This window comes from Aedes aegypti, chromosome 1, assembly GCF_002204515.2.
Source record: "Aedes aegypti strain LVP_AGWG chromosome 1, AaegL5.0 Primary Assembly, whole genome shotgun sequence".
Taxonomy (NCBI): Eukaryota; Metazoa; Arthropoda; class Insecta; order Diptera; family Culicidae; genus Aedes; species Aedes aegypti.
In genome coordinates this window covers 250924649-250952445 of record NC_035107.1, presented here as the reverse complement: position 1 = coordinate 250952445, position 27797 = coordinate 250924649, and the positions used below count along the sequence as shown (strand labels likewise).

The window sequence follows — 27797 nt, the reverse complement described above, 5'->3', positions numbered from 1 at the left end:
AAAATTTGTTATTTTGTTCCTTATCCGAAATAAGGATACACGTATTTTTGGATTTTTTTCATTAGGGTGACCATTTCCGAAACAGAAAAATCCAGAGGCGTCGCGTGACCTAATTATCCACCTGTGCACTGCTTACTTAACTTTATCTTTTCTTTTTGCAATATGTATGCTCCACGGACATGCTAAGTTTTTTAGTATAAAGAGCGTAATCACCATTCTCGAATATGTGTTTTTCTCAGCTTTTCAATAGAATTAATATATTTTATATTTTATTTAGTAATCAAGCTCTTTAGTTGAATTTATCAATAGAGTTGTATATGGATATCCAATTTATATATTCTAAATCTTCGTTAACTAGAATCCTGTTTCATCATTTTCCGTGCCCTGAAACTGTTTATCCCCCTTGGCAAATTTTACTACAGGACGAGCTGTCGGGATGAGATGTCGTTGAGCCTGAAATTTGAGCTTGAAATCTATTTTGATCATTCAGAATATCAAAAATAAGATGTCGAGCGTAATAATATCGTTCTAAACAAGAAAAAAGTGCGCTTTCGGTCAATGGATCATTAAAATAACCAAAACGGCCGTAATGAAAAGCACATATAGCGCCACCGTAGTATTGTGTGTTTGAAATAACAGCGATGCTGTCACAATGTTAAATTCCATATACGGTAGCGCCGCTGTTTTGATGCGGTGAGTACCGAAAGAGTTACCTTAAATGATCCATTTATTCGTGATCAAACGGCAAAATCCCACCGCAAAATCGCTAGTGTTTGGAGGTGATGTTTTCTTCCAAAATGCAAAATCATCACCTCCAGTTTAGTTCTAAATCTACCGTTGAATGAATAATGGGGGCGCGTCAGTCGTCGCAAGTTTCTTGTTAAGCAGTCAATAAAAACCGATAAATTTGTCATCGCAAAATAACCCAATAATCAGTCATCATTCAATGATGAATTCTGAAGAAGTAGTGCCAATTTCAACAGCACTGGTTTCAAACTAATCTTGCAATTTAAAACTGTGCCTATCTATGGTCACCATGGTCATGTATATCTTTACATAGAATTGAACCAAAACAGTTCGCATCGTGTAAATTACTCGCTTGTGTTACATTTCGAACAAGCGTGGTGACGACGATGGCGCTGGGGGTGGGGGCGTCCATTCTGCGATTAATTATTGCAAAAACTACTGCGCAGGATGCGAAAAGCGAGGTTTGATTACTGAAAGTCAACTAATAAATAATCCACCTTCCGCTGCCTGAGACACACCCGCGCTTCACACCACAAGCATGGTTATGCTGATTGCTGATGGCGCGAATTCCATAAGAGAGCAAGCAAAATGAATCTCTCTCGTGGATTGATTTCTCTCTTTTCATGCCCTTCTGCACTCTCACACTGGTCGACTTGGTTGCTGTAACAAGATGTGCACTGGTCGGAGTTGACGCTTTGGCTACTCACACACTGGCATTTGTAGTTCAAAAAGCTCTCTACCACATTGGCAGCATTGCGTGTACGATTCCGGGCAGCCCGTTTACCGATGAAAGTGCACACGTTGGGTTTCATCGCCCCAGCCAGCAATGTATAGCGTGGGATAAAGTGTTGCGTGGCATGCTTCGCGCTGTGCGCGAGCAAAAGAATAGTTCTCAGATCGTGCGTCGCACGAAAATGCCTATTTCATTTAATTTGCAAAGCAAAATTTTAACAACTATTTTGATGAATGTAAATTATTTAGCAAACTATTGATAATAGTGATACTTGTAAAGGACTATATTTTGTTAGGTGAATGAATTATTAAATTGTCATTGATAAGTTATACATATTGTTGGCGGTCAGGATGAACGAGATGCCACCTGTGCAGTGCACATGTTGCACATGCGGACGCGACGCCTCTGGAAAAATCGCGACCTTGCAAATTTTTTATTTTTTTTTAAATCAAAACTTTTAAACCGCTTGACCAAATTTCAATTTTCTTGGACGAAATGAAAGCTAAAGATTTTGACTTTCCAATAAAAATGTAAAATTTCACAAAAACTGTTTTTTAACATGAAAAAATAAATCATAATCATACATAAAATCTTTGGCCTTGGGATCAAAGGGGCTATTGCTGTTCTCATTTTTTCTTGAAAGTTCAGACAATTTTTCGTTTACTGTCAAATTTTTAGCGATGTATGTTGTTCTTAGTTTTTGAGATATATATTTTTGAAAATAAAAATATCAGTCATTTTTTATCGGCACATATTGTAGGTCTCAGCGCATTACATTTTTTATTTTAAAAACCCATAATTTTTGAACAGCTCAACCGATTTCCAATCTTTTTTTATGGAATGAAAGCTTAAGATTTCAACTTTTCAGAAGAAGAAAATTGGTCATGCAAAAGTTATAATTTTTCAAAAAATAAAAATTTTGCGATGTCGTGTTTTTTTTTTTGGTCACCCTATTTTGGAAATGGTCACCCTAATCAAATAAATCCAAAAACACGTGTATCCTTGTTTCGGATAAGGGACAAAATTGTAAATTTTCACGAAATTCGGTGACCCACTAGATCGGTTTTTCATGGAATGGCTGTATAACTATAACTATGCAAAAGTTCAATTCTGATCATTGAATTCCCCACTGTTAACAATTAAAGCCATTTTCACAATTAAAGATAAAACAGTGCAGTGAACTCTTCCTGTTATACTATTTTCTAACTCGATGCAAATCAAGACCATGTACTGTGATTGTTTTTCCATACCAATCATTGAAGTTTATCCCGCTGACTCCTAACAAGGAAGGGTTTGATAGTCTTCAATAATGAGTGAGGGACAATTCAATGTAGGTGGCAACCTACTAATTAAAAGCTTGTTATTTGTTCGATCTCTCACTTCCCGTATGATTTTTTTCTATCCTGTTGATGAGGAATATCTAGATGATAAAAGTTAACTGTAGAGAAGAAAAAACAGTGTACTTCACGCTATGAGGAAGACCAGTATGATTTCAACAACATGTGGTTTCATTATCATTATTTCCAGAACTACTCCAATATGATACTTCCTTTGTCACGGAAATATAGTTGATTCTAAGAATTTTTCGTCCATCATGTGTCCTATCTCGAAATCATGCGAGATAAGACACATGGTTGACAAGGAATCCACTGTATCTTATCATTTAACTAACAATTTCAGGCAAATTTTCGACTCAATTACCAGAGCAATTTTTATCAAATTTCAGAAGTGACTTAAAATGATCAGTCACTCATGCCCGTATTCCAAAACAGGATTGGTATATCAATCCCCTAAATATTTTCAAGGGCCGGTTATGATTTGGCTGACTCAGTAGACCAAAAACAATCTCGGTTCGGAAGAACTGTGAAACCGGCAAACTTTGTTTCAATTACAATCCTCTGAAACTGACAAACATACCTACGTCTCTGCTGAATTATTCCAGGGAAAACACTCAGCAAAACCTTCCAAACTGACAGTCTAGAGAGCAGAACATTTCCATCAGGTTTTCATTCCACACAGAAATGAGAACCATCGCACATCTGGGATCCCCTTTCCACCGTCGTTTTTCAAACTGAAAAGTATATAAAGATGCCTCACATGCTTGCACATCTTCCCTCCCCAGTGCACCATTTATCATGCTGTGTAACTGAGTACATTTTGTTTTTCCTATTCCCTGACATGTGCCCTCCAGGAAAACCTTCGGATCTGGGTATCGAAATGGGAAACGATACACAATCCTCCTCGGCGGCTTTGTTTCGAAAGTTTTCAATGGATCAGGCTTGGTTTGTAGGCACTGAAAGGATGATCCATCAGAACGCATTATAATTCGAAATTTCTGGAACCATCATCTTCTGGTACTGCTCTGTAATACTGTGCAAGCAATTGTAGCACTAATTTCGGTTGACAATTTTCGCTTAGTTTGCTTTTCGGTTGTAGGTTGCATTCATCAAACCTACCAGGATGAATATTGGCAATTCATTGGCGGGCTTTTAGAGAGCAAACCTAATTTTTGGAAGGTAACAGAAATCAATTGGGAACGCTATTCTTTCGAGATTAGATAAAAGACTGCATTACAAATTGTAGATGCAGAATAGCAGAGTGGAAAATCGTGTCCGCTGTCTAGAGTTTTCGTACAATATTTCATAAATTGTGCAATGCGTCACAGCTCTTACGAAAAGTATCGAAAGCAATATAAAAAAATCAATTAAAAGTCTAAAATCGCAACTGACATTGTTTAACTTAGTAACTAGAAAATGAAAGCTGGCATTGTTTTTACTGTAAATAAGCAATTGTAAATTGCGAAAAAAGGTAAATTAGCGCACACAAAATCATTGTTTTTCGTTCTTCCATACCAGATTTTGAAAACAGTAAGTTAATCAGAGGAGAATGACGTAAAAATATCGAAATTGAGAGACCTAAACGCAAAGGGGCGTGAGTGGCATATTCATCGGTTTTTGTTAAGTATATTGATAAAATCTACTGTTCTTAAGCATTCCAACGATATTTTTAGGTGATTTTTCCGTCAAACAGAAATGTAACATAATGAATCGTTGAAAAAGGGCTTGTTTTTTGCCACCCATATATTTTGTAAGGAATGCAAAAAATGGTTGAAAGCTTCAAAGTCAATTTTCTCAAAATTAGGTTTATGTCACTAACAACCCTTTGCTTCTAACTCCCTCAATTACTAAATATGTCAATATTCAATTGTTACTCTACTAATTTTTATTGGAAAATGATAACACAAACTTGTCACTGAAATGATTTTTACGCTGTTAGTAAGGAGGTAAAATATATCGAATTTTCCAAGAAGTAGAAAGTCGTACCTAGTTGCATACTATGTATAAATTATGTATGAACAAAATTCCTTCAATTAGACCAATGACTGCCAAACCGTTTGATTTAATGGCAATCAACCGAAAGACCGTGGACAGTGTTCTCGACCGTTATTTTGTTCTGAAGCATTTCCAAAAATATAATGCAAACTGGTTGAGTTATCTCCAAATAATAGCAAAAGTTACACCCATGGACAAGGTGCTACTCTAATCTCTTTTAGTGCTGCACGCGCTGCTGCGAGACAGCACCTTCAATTCGAAAGAGTCGTGCAGGAGTAATTTTTCTGCACTGCACCTTGGCAGCGCTGACTCACACTGTGCGATGGACTGCGTGGTATCGAATTGTCTCATTCCCCCTTTTTTGCGTATCGTACATGCGTCAAAAATTCCACTTGGACTCATGTTACTTACACGTGGCTGTCAAATCACCAAATACATTAAGATCCAAAATTAGACTTTTTGCAAAACATTTATTAAGCTTAGCCGTTTACAATGCGTACATTTTTGAAATTGTGCTAACGTGAATGTTTGTGCTGGCAGGAAGAGATTAAAACAGTAGACATTGTGCTTTGCTTTGTCTCGCACAAGAACAGGTTGCCTCCTGCACCTTGCTTTGTCGCAAATAATAGGAGACTTCATGAGGTTTTCAGACTTTCCCTGGTTACGACACAAATTTTTCACTAAGTTTTTGGAGTTTTTGCATCGTATTAGGTATCTCTAGATATTAAATATGAGGAGATTATTTCTAGGGATGCTTCATACGTATCATTCAAGCAATGAATCAATAGAACAGCAATTAAAACTGAATAAAAGTTTATATTAAGAAATAATCGCAAAAGGTTATCACAAATTTCTGCCCATAGCAATTACATATTCTCACATAAAATGCGCCAGAAAATCTTGAGAAATTCTATATAGATTTAAGTTAGATTCTTATAGAAATTCTTGAGAAATTGAAACAATTTTTTTTATTCTCAAAACATGATGATGAATGATTCTGATAAAATTTCTAGAGACATTTATGACGTGAATTAGGAAAAAAAAATGTGAAAAAAATCCTGAGGAATTTCTGACGCAACTCCAAGAAAATTTTTCATCATAATTTTTGGAATAAGAAATCATAATTTTTTAGGAAAAAGTCCTAAAAAGTTTCCACTGAAATATCTATGGAAATTTCTGGATAACTTGAAACAAGAAGTTTTAGGTTTTTTATTTAGAAATTCAAAAGAATCAGAGATCAATCCTCTAATGAGATGATCCTTTGAAATAATCAAAAAAAGACACCGTCACGTTGATGCTTTCAGTGGACAGTTTGCATTTTGAAGGAAGCACCACACTAGTGTTGTCTAGACAAAGGCTCAAGCATGGAACGCCCAGTGGCACAGTCGAAATATATTCTCGATGAAACGTTTTCCTGTTTGAAGCGGGAATCGAACCCACACTCTTTGACTCGATGTGGCTAACTGCTTGGTAACTCTAACCGCACGGCCACGAAGCCCACACAATAATTCTGGACGACTTTTTAAGGAAAACATAGTATAAAAAACATTAGACAAAACAAAATCTGAAACAAGTCCAGGAAAGTCCAGAATAAACATTTCCGGAGTCCCTCTAGAAATTTCTTCAAGTTTCTTAACGAATTATCCTAAACGTTTCTCAGTATATACTTCAAGAAATTCTTCTTAGAATTCATCCAAAAATAATTTTAGGGATTTCACCAGAAAAAAAACATACAGACAGGAAATGACTTATGAGAAAATTTGGAATATTTCTCATTCATCACTCTCTGTGACAATCATGAGATACCTTCAACAATTTGTACAAGCATTCTTCGAAATATTGTTTCAGGATTTTCTCCAGGCATTCCTCCGCGAATACTTCAAAAATCGGCTTTAGGACATTTCTTCGAATGACATTTAGTCGAAAGGGCATTTGGTCGAATGGACATTTGGTCGAATTGTTTTGAAACTTTTTTTTTGCTGGAATGACATTTAGTTGAACGGAAATTTGGTTGAAAGTTTTTTTTTAAATGGTTTATTATCACTCGGTGAAATTAATTATTGTTTTCTAAGTTTTGCAAAGTTGGTGAGATAATGTATTATTTTAAGTAATCTGAATCATTACATGTTGTTGAATAAAAAATGGGACATTGTATGTAGTCTTATTCTCAAATTTCATACAACTTTTGATTAAATGAAAATTTTCGGAAATAGCTGTTTGTTTTACATTGAATGAAATATTTAGCTTCAATGAATTTATTATTCTTTGCAAATATCATCATTCTTTGAAAAAATGTTCAAGTTTTCATTTTATCACTCAACGTTGTGAACATAATGCTTGCATTATTTATTATTCATTTGAAATGTCATCGTTCTTTGAAATGAACTGCTGATCTTCATCTGATGGAAAAATTCGGAGAGACCCAGTCAACATTTTGGTTGGTATAACTTTTGTTATACATCATTCTATAAGAATCAATTCAATCGTGTAGAATGCATGAAAAGGCTATATACCTACCAAAGTGGAGTATATATGCGTACTTGGCACGACTTTTTCGTACTTTCTGCGACCAGAAATACGATGCCACAAAATTTGGATGAAAATAAAAAAAAAAGTTTTTAGCAAGCCTCGAACACAAGACCTTTGGATAAGGAATCAAACACTGTACCACTGTACCACTAAGGATTACATAACAGAAGAGTGATTATTTGCCAATATCAATGCATGTTTCATGTACAGCGACACTTGCTTTGTTGTTCTTTGAGGCCAATCGTTAGCAGATACCGTTTTGATTCATATTACAGACAGCTTCTTATTCCGGAAACTTTACTTTGTATGGGAAACATTTCACACGAAATGTTTCAATTTTTGCCATTCTAAAGTTCACACTTTCGAAGCTAGTTTTAATCTTTTTTTCCACAGATATCTATGAAAATTTATAATACACAACTGCCTAAGACGCCCCTTTAGTGGTTTGTCAATCAAATAATGGTTTGACTTTTTTTTTACGATATCCATGAGCTGTCCGGAATTCAAATCAAAGTGTCCGAAATATGAGGCAAAAGTAAGGAAGCGTCCGGAATAAGAATTATGAAAAGTTCACACATTTATATTTTTTAAAAATCAGTGGAATCAAAATATTTGCCCACCATTCGAAATTTAAGTGTTTTGAAGGCTCGATAGCACCGAGGAATCATACAGATTGATTTATTTTATATGCTTCCTGATTGGTTATAGTTCATTGATGCCTTGAGTGTCCGTAATATGAATCAAAACGGTATCAAGTTTGGGCGGCAATTTTTGCTAAATTATTGCGATTTCATATGATGCTTTCTAGATTGATATATGATCTGTCAGTTTATACAACTGAACACGATTCTATGTTGCACTATTTATGACATGCTTTGTTGTCAACACAGATTGTCGTTTATGAATCGTAGTGAGGATTTATATACAATTTGGGATGACATTGATAACGCTTAATTTAACATCTTGTGCAATTCTGATTTTTGACGCACGGATATGTGATTCTAGATGCACATTCATATACGATACGTGGTTCATTGGGGAGTGCTTGGGATCTTTCTTTGAATTCCGGGTCTTGCAGCTTACGGAAGTGGGTAAGATTTTTGAATGTGGAAATCATAATTATAACGGCAGGAAAAAATTGCTTTAAGGAAAACATTTATGGCGAAGTGAATGTTAGGTGTCGGTAACTCCGCTTATTTAAGCAAATATATGGCTTTGGTGACCTCGGATGAATAACATAGATTGCAGTAGAAGCTTTGAAATACTAAAAATGAAAATTGTGCTGATTCTATGTATCGGGTAAAGGAAGACGAGCTTACTGAGGAGACAAAAAATGGTTTGCTTCCATTTAAGATCAACTTATCTCGAATTGCAGAACATGCCTGAACGAAAAAGCAGCATGAAACATTAAAAACGCAAGAGGTTGATCAATATGTTGAGAGAGCGTCCATCAAATTGAATAACAAAATTTTGCTAATCGTACAGAGATTGTTAGTAAAATGGCTGATACTTTTTCAATTATTCTATCTCTCTTGTATTAGCGACAAAATGCTACTCTCGACTATAGTCAGACTAAACGTAAAACTCTGTTTCCATACGATTAAGATTCGACCACTATCCTGTCCACGAAATGTCGGTTCGACCAAATATCATATGCTTTCTGTTGCAACTAAACCTTTTCGACCAAATGGTCGAATGGCTTTAGAACACTTATTTTGGAATCTATGACATTTAATCGAATGACATTTAGTCGAATGACGTTTGGTCGAAAGTACATTTGGTCAAACGGACATTTCGTCGAATGGACATTCGTTCGAGAAGGTTTAATTGCTACGCGTCGGTCCCCCAAGGAATTTCGGAATATCTTCGGATCCAGAAGACCAATTATTTGAATTGACGTAGATTCTAAATGTAGAAGAGTTTTTTGAGAACTTGTGAAACAGTGGTAAAAAAATATAAGAAACCAAAAAGTTATTGCAATTTAAATATATTTTTGTGGCGAAAACATGATGCTGCTAGTAGAGAGGTTAACTAGTGTTGAGGCGACAGATGGCGGACCGGTCACCTCTCGGGACGATAACGGCTCAGATCAACCCTGTGCTTGAAGTAGTACAAACTATCATCTTCGACTAGAGTGACGTGGTAGAATTAGAATAATCAACCAGAATTGAGCTTTGCAAAATTATTTATGAACTCTTGCTAAATTTAACCACGAATTGTTAACCTATCCAACACTACAATGTAAGTCCCTTTGATTAATGTAAAGAATTTGCACCTAATAATTGAATTATAGCTTAACAGCTAGTATAACTACGCTAAAAGACGTGTTGAGTTTATCTTACCTCATCGTGAAGAAGTTTCCACGAAAGCTAGGAAAAAAATTGCATTCTCTGTGTAAAGCATCTACTAAATTTTGGACCACTCCAGCCTCACATCGTCCAAAGTGAGGCTTAATGTTATTAAAACAACACGATTTAAATTAAATACAATTAAACTAGAACCTGGCGCTATTGTTGGTACTCGCTCTCTGAAGATTTCATATAACCACTCCAACTAACGCAATGCTGCAGCAAAAGAAACATATCTTTTCGGTGACCGTAGGCAATTCAAAGCAAAAGAAAACGGGGATCAACTTGTCTTGTCAACGGCCAGCCAGTAGTAGTGGGACAGAGCTTTGAAGCAAGATACCGAGAAGAGGTCGTCATGCTGTGGGACAATACATTCGGTTTTACCGTCGTCATCGTGCTTGTCCTAGCAGTAAAGGAAGTTGAGCATAATTGTTTGTTCAATTTCCATGCTCCAGGTGAACTCCGGGCGGCCATCTGGGAGAACGAGCATGATACACAATACAAAGTAGGTATGCTTGCTCGCCATTGTAGTTTTGTATCCTTTTGAATAAAGTTCTCCTAATCGGAAACAAATTGCGGAAGCTTGTTTGAACTCTTGGAAAAGGGGGGAACGTTACTTGCTTGGTTGTTGCTGCTCTGTGTTGCGTAACGGTTCACTGGACTGAATGATTTTGGGAAAAGCCTTCCGAGATGGGACTGGATAGAAATTAGTTGTTTCCTGGGAATTTTTGTGCTTAGATGGGAAAAATCCATTAATTAGGACTGTAGTTCAATTATAAACACTGCGTACATGCGCAAAAACTCTGCATAATGGAATCATGAATTGGGTTTGTTGATTTGAACTCACCTTGGTTTGTAGACGTGAAAATCATTTCTGAAATACCGTCAATGGAGATGAGAATGGGTCAACAGATAATTTAAAATAACTCAAATCATAGCAAATATTTGGAATATTAATGTAAAATTGTAATGGTGTGTTCTTTCTCGATGCCAAAAGCTACCATCAACAATTTAACTACTGGTGATAATTTTCAAATAACACATGGATTTTTTTCCAAATTAAAATATACGACAGGGCCCAGAGTAGGCCCAACTCGATTCCCACTTAAATTTCAGAAGATTTTCTCCCTGAGTGCTGGCACAGCCAACAAGAAAAAAATTCACATCCACAGCCGTCAGCAGAATCAGTTTAAGACACATTGTTAGCATCTGCTGTCATGACATAATCCTGATGGTGGCTCCGCTTGTTGGAATGCTGGAAAATTATAATCATCCCCATTTTAACGCAGATTCCCAGCATCATCAAACCCGCTAGGACTATAATCGTACAGAAAAACGATGCCGTGGCGGTGAAGGAACATAAATTAAGCCGTAAAGTTCGTCGTGCTCCGTATACGGGTGCTGAGGTGGCAGACGCCGTCTGTCGTACAGTTAAAATTCAGTCCATATATTTAGCTACACCTGGCTTATTATTCGTTCGTTATGGTGTGTGAATCATTTGATAGAAAAAATGGCGACCCGGTTGGAGATCAGGAATGCAATGCAACAAATTTCTCATTATTATTTTTGAACAGTGGCAACAGTTGTCATGTTGTGGAATTGTGGTACCGTAAAACGGGGTAACTTTGATAATGCGGTTAACTTTGATAGTGCGTTACCCACCACATACTAAACGAAATATCATAATTTCTGTTAATCGGTTAAGCAAAACGAATGCAAAACTAACGAATATTAGTATAACACTCCATGTGAGAGCTGTTTTCATTTGAATCGAGAACATTTGAGGCTTTTTATATGGATATTAAAAATTGATGCGATTTTAGAATTTTCGAAACGCTTACAAACAATCTGTTCTACGATCACTATTTGATGTAGTTTTGAATAGTTGGTCAGTTATCTTTGACAGCCTAGTTATCATAGAACTTCAATATGGTCTAATATCTCTTAACGAATAGCATTTTCACAAACTGGGATCATTTTTGTAATCTAAGTCAGAAATTTCCATAAAATCGCATAAATTTTTAATATCCATATAAAAAGCCTCAAATGTTCTCGATTCAAATGAAAACAGCTCTCACATGGAGTGTTATACTACTATTCGTAAGTTTTGCATTCGTTTTGCTTAACCGATTAACAGAAATTATGATATTTCGTTTAGTATGTGGTGGGTAACGCACTATCAAAGTTAACCGCACTATCAAAGTTAACCGCATTATCAAAGTTACCCAGTTTTACGGTATACCATTTTATCGAAGCTATTCGATTGGGACATAGTTATACTAGGAAGGAAGCTTCATTTGTTTGAAGATTCAAAGCGTGTTCTTAATATAAAGTTTTGATATTCTGTTCAATTCAAATCATAGTTAATTATTGAATTTGACACTGCACCATTTCCTAACTATTTCTATTTGTAGTATATGAGTGCGAGTTGTATTGAGAGCGTTCGCAAGAAAAAACAATTACAGGCAGTCTTTACACCGTGTGTATCTTAATTACTGATTTTCCTCCGAGACATACTTACGGTGAATGTTTTTCGCATTTCGCAGAATTCATTAAACCGAAGCAATTTCCCCTAGCTATCGGATGCCCGCACAACTTAAATTGAATTCTGCGCATTGCGAAAACTATTTCACTTACAAACCCGTCAAGGTATGTTCCTATCCAGCCTCCCCCCTCGGGAGAGCCACATACCGGCAATCACCTGTCACAGACCTCGAGCCAAACTCCATTTTGCATTCATAACCTGACTTCAGAATGTTTCCCGAGCATCAAGTTTACCCCCATCCTACCCCCTCACCATATGGTGTGTAAGGGTATGCGATATGCATTCTGTTAAACTCGATAGGTCATCTAAAAACTTGCGAAATTTATCAAAACAAAACGAAATTTTGATTTTGTTTCGCTCAGTCTTCTAAGACCATCCTTTTGCTCCCAGATTTAAACAAGCATGCTTTGAAATCATCTCAATGCGCGGGATCGTTTTGAATCCCAATTTTTCTAATCTCAGCTTGCGTGATTTATGCTAGGATTCAATCCCATGATTGATTCTCTTGATTCATTGATTGCTCATAGGCAATCGAATGAAGGGAAAATGCTCTTCGTTAGGCATATTTGAAGTTTCATAGAGGATTGGGACAAATAAATCTTGGATATCGAACGGGAGACGAAATAGTAAGCAGGGCAATTAAATTCAACAAGTAAAAATAGAGCAGTTATAGTATCATACCACTGCAAATTTGCATTACTTGTGTTGATTTCCACTCAAGGAGAAAATTGTTTAGAAAAAGATTTGAACGCCCGAGCTACGCTGAATTCAGACATGCGGAAATTCAATCTTTAACTTCTGATAACACCTGACTCATATCTTTCTGTTTAGGAGTACATGTAACGTCATTACATTAGGGCAGAACTTTAACTAAAATTGTCGTTGGTTTCCAGATACCATTCACTGGAAGCAGCTGTGCATGATAAAATCTTTCAGCCACATTCCAAGTGTGTCCTGTCAGACAAAAGTCAACCGATATGGAATGAAATATCAATGCTTACTCGATTCATTCACCCGGCTAACAATCGATCAAGGATTGAATCCTAGGATTCAATCCTCTCATACACGTGGCATGATTCATTGCATGCCTGGATTTGAATGAAAAATGCGCGCGGAATAAATCGTGCTCTGATGGTTTTTTATCTAAGCAGCTCTTGGAGTGGGATTTTTTGAAGACTAGTTTCGCTGACTAAATTGTCTTGTCTTACGGGCTCGTAAAACCACATGGACTGTTTGGAGGACGCGCAAGGGACAATATCTATAACTTACATATTTTCTACAGTTTTGAACAGTGGGATCTTTATTTACGAACAAATACGGAGCGTCATGTATGTACTGAGCCTTTCCATTCCATGCTGCATGCGTCTGCCGAAATGATTTCTCGCATCTCTTTCTCTGGTTTGTGAATTTTTGGATGTCCTTTGATTTGTGGAAAAATAGCGTTTGTCCTTCAGAGTTTTGTGCGTGAGCTTGATGACTTTTGTCCACCTTGATGTTAAATACTGGTTTCTGCTTAAGTTCTTTTACAATCCACGTCTCGTCTCGTCTTGATCTGCCCTTCTGCGTTACAACGACAACGCGTCGTCCTGTTTCAATGACATCTGCTACGTAGTTCAGGTTTCGTAGTCACCGCATATCCCAACCTTTTTTTGAGGTGTGTCAATTGTTGCACTGTGAATAGAGTTACATATTTCTCAGGAGCATATAAATGTTCTAACGAGTCTCCAACCAGTAGAAGCATAAGCCTTAGAATGCTAATGTCGCTGCTGTTCGTGTTACCAACATCTAGTTTGCCACGAACTGACAGCTTGAGTACCGGGCCTCAAAGTGTCAGATTAATTTTAAGAACCAAAACAACATCATGGTATAGAACAAACAATGAAAAACCATAATTTAAGGTAATAAAAATTGAAAACAGTTTTGTGACAACTACGCCATTAGCGTTCTACTACTAATATTTCTATTCTCCAACCAGATCGTCTCTTAGCGCATCGGAATCCTAGTGTGCTGCGCTAGCAGGAGGCTCACGAAAATTCTGAATGAGACTCGTCTCATACGCTGCTCGGTGCAACGCTCCCTATCGGTGTTCTAGTTGTAAAACTACTGTTTAGTAACGAAGGCAAATGCTTAAATGATATACATGATAAGGTCGAAAATTCGCGATCCGAGAGTTACAATTTCAATCCTCATTAAAAAAAAATATCATCACTTCAATTATTGCGCTGAATTTCAAGTAGAACATTTGACGGAGCACATAAGACGCATTGAGACATATGTTCCGAAAAATAAGGCGCACCAAAACTGCCCATAAAGGCATAACTGTCCCATATGGATTTAGTAGGCATTGAGAAAACGGCACTCAAAGTTTGAAGTTTGTCTTCTCGTACAAATATTCATAATTTACTAGTACATTTCTTCATACCATATTTATTGAACACAATCGTTCAGATAACTCATATTGCTTCTATTGATCAGCGAAAATTATAAACTTGAAAGCAATTCCCATCTAGCAGTTGTTATTTGGGTGGATAGTTCATATAGAGACTGTTAAGCCGATTCTATACCATTACCCGGAATACAATTGCCCGGAATGCAATTTACCGGAAGACCATTTACCGGAATGTACCATTACCCGGAAAAACCATTTACCGGAATGCACCATCTACCGGAATGTACCATTACCCGGAATATCAAATCTTCCATTTTAGACGACGTTTATCAGTACATTTGTATACAATTTTTATTCTCTTTCAATGATGCTCAGCACAAATTATGTCACGCTAGCTATGGCCTTTCTCGACTTCGTCGGTTTCCATAAACACTTCTTCAAAATATGTTGATCTTCTTGCCGGCGTTACGACTCAACTTGGACAAAACCTGCTTCTCAGCTGTTCAAAGAGCATTTCTACAGTTAATAGCTGAGAGCTATTTCTGCATTCGTTCATTGTTTGACAAGTTTGTAAGAACTCTAGCTCCGAAACGTCGTCAAATTTACCAACCATGAATCATTTTGAACTAACGGTATTAAATTGTGCCAACCTCAGCATGATCTTTCTGAATCTTTCTGAATTTTGTCGCAACGTAGACCTTAAGCTATGAACGAATATTACGATACCAAAATTTGATTGGACATGTAATTCCTTGGCAATTTAATTAGAACAAACAAAAAAATTAAAATGAAAAAAATAAGTTATTTTTAAAGTTTTATTATTTAACATTAATTGTTGAACTTTTTTCATTCGTCCTCTGAATCGCCATTTTCCCTCATTTTTGCGCCTTGAAAAAAAAAATTGATACCTAACTGATTTCAAAAAATGATGGATCTTTGTTTTCTCCCCTCCAATATTTTGCACTGAAGGGGGGAGGAGACATAAATGAAAATTAATGTGTCAGCCTAATACATATTTGGTGTCAAATATTAACGAGGTCAGTTTAAATAAAAAAACGCCTTACAAATAAGGTAGGGTGCATTTGAGTAAATGGAACATCTTAAGCTAGGCATGCTGTTCCGCTCAAGAAAAGTAAAAATTTCTGTGCAAGAAATGGTCGGCGTTAAGTCAGAGTGGACCAAGTGACATTTTTGATATTTTGAGAAAAATGGGTTTAAAGTCTAATGCTCTGTAATTTTTGAACTCGTTTAAATTTCGGTTCAATATTTTTACACGTCTTTATGTTACTTTCAAACAATATAATGTGAAGTGATAATCATGAAAAATCATAATCCAAACCTCTAATAGAACGATTGTTTTGATGGACTATGTGTACTTGGTCCACTCTGACTGAACCAAAGACCACCGTTCAGTAAGCTGGTTCACTCTGACTGAACAATTTCTTGAAAAATAACAATCATTCAATGCTTGCATGGTCAAATTGGGTGCATATCTCTAAGATAAACAGATTATCAAGACCCTTCGACACCAGTATCGTAAATTCCTAAATAACCCATATAGTAAATACCAAAATCAGTGGTATTACGACTGTTTAAAAATTAAGGTTTTGCAGGGTCAGGGCGTTGAAGATCAGAAATATTCAAATATGCGTTCAGTCAGAGTGGACCAAGTGAAAATCTTGAGTACCGACCAAAATATGCTGGTCCAATAAGCGTATCGTAGGACATGCTATACATACACCATAGAACTACCGTAAACTTCTATCGGACTCTGAAATTGACTCAAAAAATGCAGTAATCAATCATTTTATTGCTTTTCAACACTTGGTCCGCTCTGTCTGCACAGAATTTGTTGCAATTTCTGACCACCCATCCAAATATGGTAAATGGTCAAAAATCAAAATCAAATGCATCGAATCATGTAATATTTATAAATTTCTATTGATGGATAAGTAGAAGAATGATTCGATGTCGAAAAATCTGACAAATCTCCTGAAATGTCTTTCATTTCCTCGCATTCCTAAGCGCGCTAATCATTTTCGCTGTTATGGTAAAAAGCACTTGGTCCTCTCTGACTGCACACTTTTATCGATTTTTATTGATCATCCAGAGTAAATTTGTTACATATCTCTCGCAGTTTACAGCATTCTTCAAATCTGATCAAAGTGTAACGGAGGTAAAGTAATTTTGCATCTAATGAGAGAATAATCCAATTTTCTCAAGTTTTGTACTTGGTCCCCTCTGACTTAACGGCGACCAAATGGTCAAGAAATTTTATACAGTGAGCTTCATTCTATTTTTTTCAACTGCGTACTGCGATCGAAGAAAAACGCTGTTCTTGAGCATTTCCTGCAAGAAATTTCCCACGCATCAAGATAGGCGTTCTGTTGAAATGCATTCTTCCCATCAGCATTTAAAAATGTTTGGAGTTTTGATGGTTTTGTTATTCCCTTAAGTTAAAACAGTTGAGAATACAATTTCAATATTGTATCAAAATATTAAAAAAAAACACTTATCTTGCGAGGAAGTGACATACAGCAGTGCAATTAACTTTTCAGCTTTATGATTTGAGGAAAGCTTAAAAAAATCAAGACGAAAACTAAGAGCGTCTTGGTGATTGAAAGTAGGGACACTATTCGCCATTGTGACGTCCGTCTTTGGATTCCGAAATATTGAACCTCAATAGATTTACTTTTCCTTTGAATTTGCTGGGTTGTGCTATTTGTCTGTACCCCGAATTTAATTCCAGGGTACTACACTAGAAAGAACAATAAGCAATCAAAAGAAGAAGATTTTGGTCATTTTCGACTAAACACATTTTGCCAAAATTGCCAAGATCGGTATAGCTCGAAAGAACCGCCAACCAAATAAAGAAGGGTGAATATCAGATGACCCGAAATAGGTCATTTTAGAAAAAGGGATATACGGGGAATTTGCATTCGGTTGATTGACGTTTGTGGAAACGACATTCGGTGAATTGACACTCGGTGGAAAGTAGCACAACCAATCGTATTAAAAATTCTAATCATTCCTTATTTATTATCATTTGGATGGAGAACCGACGGTCCAATGTTAAAGTAAAGTTAAATAGTTGTAGCCAGATTTAGCCAATTTAGCCATGACAAGCTGAAAAGATAAGTTGAAAGAACAGCTTATTTTTAAAAGAAGGGTGAATCATCTATGAAATGCAAATATATGAAGATGGTGCATATTGACATAATCAAGTATGAAGATATCTTAGACTCCTCTTCGATGCTTACTTTATGTATTTTGAAGGAAGAACCTCCCCTGTCTATTATCGTTGGTGGTCATTTCAAATATTTTTAAGTCAACATACTGACCTGAATGATAGTAAAACGGATAAAAGGACGTTAATGAGAAAAGTTGATAAATGAAGATATAATTTTCCGGTAAATGGTCCTTCCGGGTAATGGATTTCCGGTAAATGGTTTATTCCGGTAAATGGTTTTCCGGTAAATGGTCTTCCGGTAAATTGAATTCCGGGTAATGGTTTTCCGGGTAATGTCGGAGAACCGTTAAGCCTTTATTTTTCAATATGGGACTGCATCAACTTCATGTTTTTCCACAACATTTTTGAACAAAGTGTGTTAATTTTTATGTGCATAGTAAAATATACATTAAAACATGGATATTGTGACGTAAAAAGGTGTTAGCTCGAAAATCAATATGGGACAGTTATGTTTTTATGGGCAGAAAAAAGGTCTCACAATGTACAAAGCACCCGAGCGCTTGCAAACAATAAGGCTACAGCACGTGCACAGTAACTCTAACTGTGAACTGCAGCGTCGAACAGTCCATCGGCATGGATGGAGACAACATCTTCTATTGTGACAGAGGGCATGATTGGCTTGTCAGATTAATCGGGCCCGGGACATCAAGTCTACTGTCAATCGCTGCAGTTGACATAGGGCATATCAAAGGTGTGGCGTCGAACGGTTAACTAAAAAATCTTCAATGGGTTCTACCGCCGGATTTGAAATGCGGTTGCTCTAGGATCGCAGGTTGACTAGCTTCTTCCTGTGTAGTCTGTTCTACTTGTCTCGCTCGCTTATCTTTGGTCAGGAATAATGGGAATCCTTCCGGATATTCCTGAGCCAACTTGCACTGTATGGAATAGGACTTTGTCATCAGCTTGTTCAATTTCGCGTACTGGCATTTGATAGATTTCGTGATGTACTCTTCTTCAGCTTTCCTTGCATTTCATTGTGGAATATAGGAGTCCATCTAAATCATATGATTAACGGGTAATAGCCATTCTTTTAAACACTTCTTCAAAAATGCCACGTCCTGCTGTGTGCTTACGGAGAGTCGTAAAGACATTTTCTGTTACCTTACAATTCAAATCTTGAGTAATTCCCTTGTCTATCGTTTTCCAAATTTTGTTTATTACCGCTTCAGTAAGGACAACTGATTTTGTAAACGCCTGCCTTGTTCAGTGTGTTAACCTAGTGAAAATAAATTGTATTTCGTTTATTTTCTAAGGGTTTCAAAGTATTTCCAAGAACTCCCGAAGGATTTACAGAGGTTCCCAATTATACTAAAGAGGTTCTTAGATGTTCTTAAGGAGATAAGATGTTCATGGGGGCGTCCTAACCTATAAATCAACTTTGAAATATGAACCTCAGATAACTTCTTTCGATGTATAGGAAACCTGTTGAAAGTCACTCAACGACGTTAGAACTATTGAGAGATTGCTACCAGACATATTCGACAGATATGTATAAATATAAAAAAGAGACAAGAGGAGGGAAAACATTTTCAAAAGCTTAATGCGCAACATGAGAGAAGGGCGCTGTCTTAAATTGAAGCATGTGATTCATGAACGACCTCTTAAAAGCTTTGCAAAAGTTTACAATAATACCTCAATATATGAGACTTTGAAAAACGAGAATTCAATTTACAGATAGAAGTCTTTATTCCAAAATCTGCATTACCACATGGTTTATGCTCAACCTAACTGCTAAGGCAGAAAACAAGAGACGAAGACGAATTAACCCATAAAAACAGAGGCGCGTCCACGTTTAAAATCGTAAGTAAGATAAACGTTGGCAAATATTCTTTGACCCTCGACTGGAAATTGAAAGTTAATATATTTGAGGGGCTCAAACACAACATTTTGGTCGGTTTTAAGTTGAGTTGAAATTCTACTGTTTCCATGCATTCAGACGATGTTTTTAGTTGATTTTACCGCTCAACTAATTCTTAGAAAACTGGCTTGTTCTTTTGACTCCTATACGACTTGTACGGAATGTTTTTGTCAATGAAACCCCTTTGCTTCTAACACCCTTTTGAAGCCATTAGTTAACACAAGACTATGAAAGCTTCTCGTCTTTACAGTGTCTTAAAAATAGGAAATTAGAGACCACTTGCTAGAAAAAAAAAGACCTTAAAAGAACAAAAGAGAGGCCAAAAAGTCAAACAGTGACTAAGAAAACGAAATGAAACCTAATAAGAGCCACAATATAAGAGTTTCACTCTTCATAGCATCAGAGCATACATTTCTAGATCTAAGACATTTATTTAAAGAATACCTCTTGACATTACGACAAGTATAACTATAGGTGGTTTCACATGGTTTTCTGAAGGAATTTCATCAGAAATTTATTCAGGTATTTGCCTTAATGTTCAGTTTTTACTCCGGAAATGTATGAAGGAGTTCATTTGGTGAATATCTTCCAAGGAATTTATCCACAAATGTTCGTAGGGAATTTCTAAAATTCTTGGAGAATACCTCAAGAATGCAACCTTGATTTTTCCAAGAAGAACCACAGAAATGAATTTTCTCCAAAGATTATTTCATTAATCATCTGAATTCCATAAACAATTCTGTATGACATTTTTCAAGAAGGTCCTAACCCGTTAAAAATATCATCGAGTGATTCATCCATCGATTTTCCTGGGACATTGAAGATTCCCGGTCAAAATATCCTCTTAAATTTTATCAATAACTTATCCACAAATTTCTAGGGATTTCCTTTGAAATTGTTATGAGGATTTATACAAGTTTCCAACTAGAGCTCTAGTTGAAGAAGAAGAAGAAATCTAGTTTTCTCTAAAGATACCTTCAGCAATTGTTCTAGAGATTCCTTCTAAGATTTCTACAAAAATTCTCCCAGTAATTTTAAGATGATTTTTCAAGTAAGTCTTGCAGGTTTTTTTTTCTATAAATTCTTCTAGGAATGTCTCCAGGGAAATGTTATAATTTTTTTAATGTTAAATAAATCCATGAGGTATTTTTAAAGAAAATCCCAGATTAACCTCTGAACTTGAATAAGTTTTTAAGTCACCCTTAATGAACAAGGATCGCTGAAAAAACTCCTAGACTCTTGAAGAAGTATTAGAAGATTTTCTAATAATTTGCCAAGATAATCGAACAAAAATCAATCGAAAGTCGTGATAGTACTCCACAGGGTTTTCTGAAGAAATTTCTCGAAAAATATAAGACAGAATAAGGAATGATCGAAGGAATTATTAAGAAAACTGCTGCAGTGTAAACTGGTGTGAAAACTTGAATAAACCTTTTAAAATTGCTAGGGAATTTTTTGAGAAACTTTAAAAAAAATTATAAAACTACAGAAGTAATACTTAGACAAAATGCTGGAAAATTTCTAGAAAAAAAAGATGTGTTCGAAAAACCCATCAAGATATTTTGTATTTCATGACCAGGTGAAGGTATTCTAGCAGGGTTTGTATAACCCGTATAGGCCTGAGTGAAAGCAAAAATACTCAAACCCTCACCTCTAAGCGAATTCTTAACGGATTCAAATGATTTTTTGTCAGTTCACTGGCCCACATTTCTAGTTCTAGAAGTGGCCAGAGGAACTCGGAAATATTCCTGTGGCCGGAGTTATTCCGGTGAGTCACTGGGTCAAGTGATCTTGATTTTTTCTTGTTTTTTTTTGTGAGCATATTTTCAAAAATATATTAGCTATTGTGCTAAAAACAGATCTTGTAACAATTTTGTCACTTCACAACTACATTAGACAAAGTGTGCACGATGCTCAAAGTTGACCCTTCAGCGCCCAAAAGTCAACTGTTGTAGATTAAAATTTTATTTCGATGGAAGGTGAAATGTTATGCAAAATCTTGTTTTTTGAAAATCATATATAGAAGATAAACGGCTGTTATAATTTGATGGTAGATTGGTCGTGTAACTGTAATATGTAACTGTTTGAACCGGTTTTTATTATACCGGTTCGCTTTTTAATCGGTAAAACAATTTCAATTTTTGTTTAATACAATAACCGGTGAAGTTTGGTGTTTTAATTTGACGGCAGTTTAACCTCATAGGTAATTGTAATGTTTAACTTCTTGAAGCGATTAATTTTATCGATTCACTTTTAAGCCAGTAACATAATACATGTTTATTTAAGATTTCATCTGGTAAACTTTTGTAAAGGTAAAATAATTTATTTCAAAAGATATCCGGTAAAATTTGCTGTCACAAATTGAAGGCAGTTTAGTCGTACGTTTAGTGAACCGGTTCATGTCACTGATTATAATGTGAAATAACGAAATCAGCTTACAAGGGAACATGTATAATTTGTGATTCTTCTTCGGTTAGACGTATTTTTATTATAATAAAATAGACGTGTAAGGTTAAATCTTGTTATTTAATGAACCTGTTCATTATTCCGGTTCACTCTTGAATTCAATAATTTCACTTCATTATGGGTCTGTTCGCTGATTCTAATTTTATTATACGGCTAGAATGTGTAATTTAGTAACCGTTTTGTTTCACCGATATATTTCTGAAACGGTTAGTGGCAAAAGTTAGTAGTACTGTTTTTCATAAAAGTCATAAAAATTGCCCAAGTTAGAGCTTCTGGTAGTCCGCACTGGATGAAATTTTAATACCGTAAGTATTACAAATAACATTATATTGTAGTCATTTTCCAAAGATTTTTTCAGGGTTGCCCAAAGTCAAAAGTAGGCAGCCGAAAGATTATTTAAGTTAATAAAAAAACGGTATGTTGTAGGTGGGTGATTCGTTCAGCAAAGTTGTTTTACTTTCAGAAGTTATACAGATTTGCAGAACACATCAATCACTCACAACTTACTGTTTTCGAATTGTTTTAATAAATCTTTCAGTTATTTACAAGCCCTAATATTACTATATAAATTTTTTGATTACTTTATCATAGTTTTTGCATTAGTTTAACTTAAAAAGTGCCTATTTCCACTTTAAAACTACTTCAATGGTAGACTTACGGCAATGCGGCAAGTTCCATGGTATTTAGAGATTAACGAAATTATTTATATTCACTAATATCAAAACATCCCAGACAACCAGAATGTACATATAACGAAATCACCTTTCGCGTCATGCGATGCTTATATGTGCAAAGTTTCACGTATAAGATGCTGCGAAAAGGCCTAATACGTACAAAAATGGAGGCGATATACGTACATATATTATATGATGAAAAATAGCATGCAATGCGAGTGTGCAGATTTTATTGCGAACTAATCTGTACTCTTACACGACTTGAATTATCATAACAAAAAATATTTGACAGCTGCTACGGATTGATCCGACTTACATTGTACAAGTATACGGGACGAAACGAATTGTTCATATGAACTCATAAAATAGCGTTTAATGCGAGGAAACTCATTTATATATGTCAATAATTGAATATATCCATTTCAACGCTTCAAAAGAGAATAATAAAATATATCTCCCTCTCATATGACTTATAAAAAACGTTTCTATTACGTACCGTAAAACGGGGTAACTTTGATAATGCGGGTAACTTTGATAGTGCGATACCCCCAACATACTGAACGAAATAACGAAGTTTCTGTCAATTAGTTAAGAAAAACGAATGCAAAAGTAAAGAGTATTAATATGACACTTCATGTCAAAGCTATTTTCGTTGAAATCAAGTGCATTTGAGGATTTTTATGCAAATATTAAAAATTAACAAGAATTTGGCATTTTTGCAACGCTTACAAACAATCTGTTCTACGATCACTATTTGATAAAGTCATAATGAGTTCGTCACTTACCCATGATAGGCTAGTTATAGTAGAACATGAATTCGGTCTCAAATCTCTTAGCGAAAACCATTTTTACAAACTGGGACCATTTTTGTAATCTAAGTCAGAAATTTCCATATAGCGTTAAACGCCTAGAGGTATGCAACGCCCTATAAATGTTCCGTAATTCATTCAATCTTGTTCGATTTATACTGCATTATCAAAGTTACCCCAAAACAGAAAACCGACTTTCGATTATATGAAAAATTAGGTATCCATTCAGAATAAATCTTTTGGCAATCTATCAAGTGCAATCGATAGCTAGGATGTCAGTACTTGTTTTAAAAATATAAATTGTAATTCTTTGAAACAGCATGCATAAATATTGAAGTTTTCTTCGAAAAAATTATCAAAGTTACCCCGTTTTACGGTACTCATTTTTTTATATTCATGAAAGTTAGAAATTTAAGACGTTTATTTAACAACTACCGAAAAGCTAAAAATTACATATAATTTGCAATTGGATTAGATGGACAAATTGATGGGATGATTTGCGAAAAAGTTGCACGTCTTCTCAGTGAGAATCGAACTCACGACTCCCCGATCTCTAGTTGGGGCGCGTTACCACTACGCCATGAGAGGACTTCATGAACGAGAAAAGTCGTGTGTTCAATTCTCACTGAGAAGACGTGTAACTTTTTCGCAAATCTTCACATCAATTTGTCCATCTAATCCAATTGCAAATTATATGTAATGTTTAGCTTTTCGGTAGTTGTTAAACTTCCACACGGCTGGTTAGCCGTAAACCACGATTCATAATTGAAAACAAGTATTTATCATGTTCCGTAACCGGTCGTTTGAGAACGTCGCGACCCATTGGAAGCTCACACAATAGGAACCTCAGCCAGCGCAGTTGCTGGCTAGTGTAGTGTGCTATTCCTATACCTAAAAAAAACAATGCGCTCTCGGGCTAGGCATTGGATATATATAGAAAGCGTTGTGTTTGGATGGGCATCTAATTCTTCCGAAAGAGGTGCACTTTGCGAAAAAGGACCACGTGATTATTGAGCTGAAATCGAATTCAGGTTAACTTCTGCGTTCATGATTCTTCTCATGGCGTAATGTTAACGCGCCCCAACTAGAGATCGGGGCGTCGTGAGTTCGATTCTCACTGAGAAGACGTGTAACTTTTTCGCAAATCTTCACATCAATTTGTCCATCTAATCCAATTGCAAATTATATGTAATGTTTAGCTTTTAGGTAGTTGTTAAACTTCCATTCGGCTGGTTAGCCGTAAACCACGATTCATAATTAAAAACAAGTAAGTTTATTTAAGTTCTATCATAATAATTTTCCATTGGTAATTTTTCTTCATCTCAAGAAGAAAAAAAATGGAATAACATACCGTTTTGATTCATATTACGCACAGCTTCAAACTCTGGACACTTCACTTTGCAGGCGATACATTTCACATAAATTGTTTCAATTTTTGCCTTTCAAAGGTTTGCACTTTCGAGGCTCGTTTTAATTAGCATTTTTCACAGATATCTATGCAAATTTAAGATCCCCAACTGCCTCAGACGTCTCTCCAGTGGATTGACGATTTCATTAGATGATTTGACTTTTCTATTTATGATTTTCATGAGCTTTCCGGAATACGAATCAAAATGTCCGGAATATGAAGTAAAAGTAAGAAAGCGTCCAGAACAATAATCATGAAATTTCTGCACATTTCTATTTATTTAAAATTATTAATATTGCGGAATAAAAATTTAGAACTACCATTCGAAAAATAAGGCTTGATAACGCGGAGGAATCAAACTGGATTATTTATTGTTTATGCTTTCTGATGCGTTATACTTCACTGAAGCCCTAAGTGTCCGTATTATGAATCAAAACGGTACTGTGTCCAAAAATATACCATTTTAAAAATTTTCTGTCAAATTTTTAAACTTTGTTGTCATCAATCTAACTATATATTTCGCAAAATCACGTTTATTTAATTTGCTAATTTGCGATTTTTTTTAGTTAGAAGAAACTAAACGTAATCGAATAATAAAACTTGACCTTATGAGATTCCGTGGAATTCTGCGTTATTTCTCTTTCGAACGGTATTTGACGGAATCATTCAAAATATCGCATACCCTTAACGGTGTGTTGTCGTCATTTCGCTCAGGTTCATCGTTCCGCTGCGCTTCCAGCATTGCCCCCCGGACCAAATCCTTCGCAGCACGCTTTATGTCTCTCTCGCGGGTAACTATTTCATTTCCGTCGTCATAACAAGGGCCATGCAGTAGAAGTATACTTACAATTCGAATACCATATAGAGCATCCCCTCGGAGCTGTACGTTTCGAGCAGCTCGACGATGTGGGGATGTTTCAGCATGTGACATATTGTTGCTTCCCGTTTCAGATCTGTTTGGAGTAGAAGTAAGAAAAAAAGGCAAAGAACAACATTATAATCCATTGAAGCATAAGAGGAGCGCTGGAGAGACAAAAAAGAACGTTGCAAATAATCGAGATGTATCACCAGCCAGCCAGCAGCAAGTAAAGCCTCGTCACATATCCTTGCCAGCAAAACAGACAGACGGATTGGCAGATAGGCATATTGCGCTGTCTGGTGTGGTGTTAAGCCAAGAGTAGAAGCGCACTTCATCTTCCCACGCACTATGGGCCAGATATCGAAATTTCACGACATAATTCCAAGAATTTAAATTTAGAGACGGACACCGTTTTCAGCCATTTACCTGGGCTTAAGGACAAAACATCGAATGAAAAAAAAGGAGCAAAACTTCGAGAGGACAATAAGTCGAATTATTTTTTTTTTTACAAAGAAGGGTGTTTAAAATTTGAGATCGTCGATCAGAATGGCACATTTTCTCAATAATAAGAAATCCATTTGATCAAAACAAATGAATTTTTGTCACGAAATTTGGATTTCTAGCCCATAATTCCACGCGGGGGTTCATATTCTCAGTAAGCCATCAAGCTCATTCCCTCTGATCCATCTATCTCCCACCCACACTGCGTCGACATCGTCACAGTGCCCACGGCGAAACCAAGCTGATAGATGGGGTTGAGATCAGCGGTGAAATTGAGTCGAAAATGGCACCGTCGTCGTCGTCTGATAACAAATTCATTCATTCGTGTGTGACACACACATGGTTGATGCGATAAGCGAAAAAGTTTCACTGTTGACTGGGAAATTCCCATCGCAGTTAACGACACTTGGCTGACATGGTTGCCTGTAATGTAGTGGCCGTTGGTAATTGTTAACTGATTTGCAATGGTTGCGAGAAGATAAACAGTTCTAGTTTGCTGTTATAAGGATTTGAAGTTTTGAAGTTTACATGCAAACGATGAAATACGTAGTCTAAACTTAAGAAATTTGATTCGTTCCAACAAATTTGAAGGCTATTCTACTGGTTTTGCTCTTCTAAACATAGGAAAAGCATTCGACAGTTTTTGGCAAGAAGGCTTGATTGTAAAATTAAAAAAAAATTATTTTCCAACATACATTAATAGAATAATACAAAGTTATCTGTCAAACTGTACACTTCAGGTTAATTATCAGAATTCCAAGTCTCAAAGACTTCCTGTAGGAGCTGATGTTGAATATTGTCACATATGACTTACCTGAGTTACCTCAGGGATGTCATAAATCTAATGCTTGCAAAAATCAACTTATAATATTTGTGGATCAAAAAGATATTTACACAAATTCCTTGAATAGTAGTGGAAAATTTAGGTTCCTTTATTTACAAAAACTACTAACAGCATTAAAAAACGACAGCGTAGTTGATCACATGCGAACTCAATCAAAATCGAAAAATGAAATTATGGTATCTTGCTCATGCAACATCTTTTCCAAATTCTTTGCCTTGATTTGAGCAAATTGTTTCCAATCAACCACCCGACTGCTGCAAATTCTGTTTTGCATGGCTGATGCGGATGCAAATCGGGATGCGGTCAACAGTCATGATGGATCAGATTTCCCATTTTCATGGCTCTATATCTCACATTTTTCCTCCGCAAACGGTTTCTCCCAACGGAAAAGCATTTGGGTCCTCTTGGCAGCGGCAGTTGACTGAGTACTAAATCGCCCCAACGCTGTTGAGGGTTCGGAATCAATTCCACACCAACCGAGATGCTTCTGCAACGGAAGGGACAA

General features: G+C 36.1%; 1 protein-coding gene across 3 annotated transcripts in view; it reads right to left on the bottom strand.

The window, feature by feature from the left end:
- The window catches only part of LOC5563715 (peripheral plasma membrane protein CASK), a 706277-nt gene that overhangs the window by 389411 nt on the left and 289069 nt on the right, over window positions 1-27797 (bottom strand). For all 3 annotated transcript variants that reach the window (XM_021837537.1, XM_021837535.1, XM_021837536.1), the window contains exon 3: window positions 25936-26041. In XM_021837537.1, coding sequence (XP_021693229.1) covers window positions 25936-26041 — 106 coding nt within the window. The remainder of the gene's footprint in view (window positions 1-25935; window positions 26042-27797) is intronic.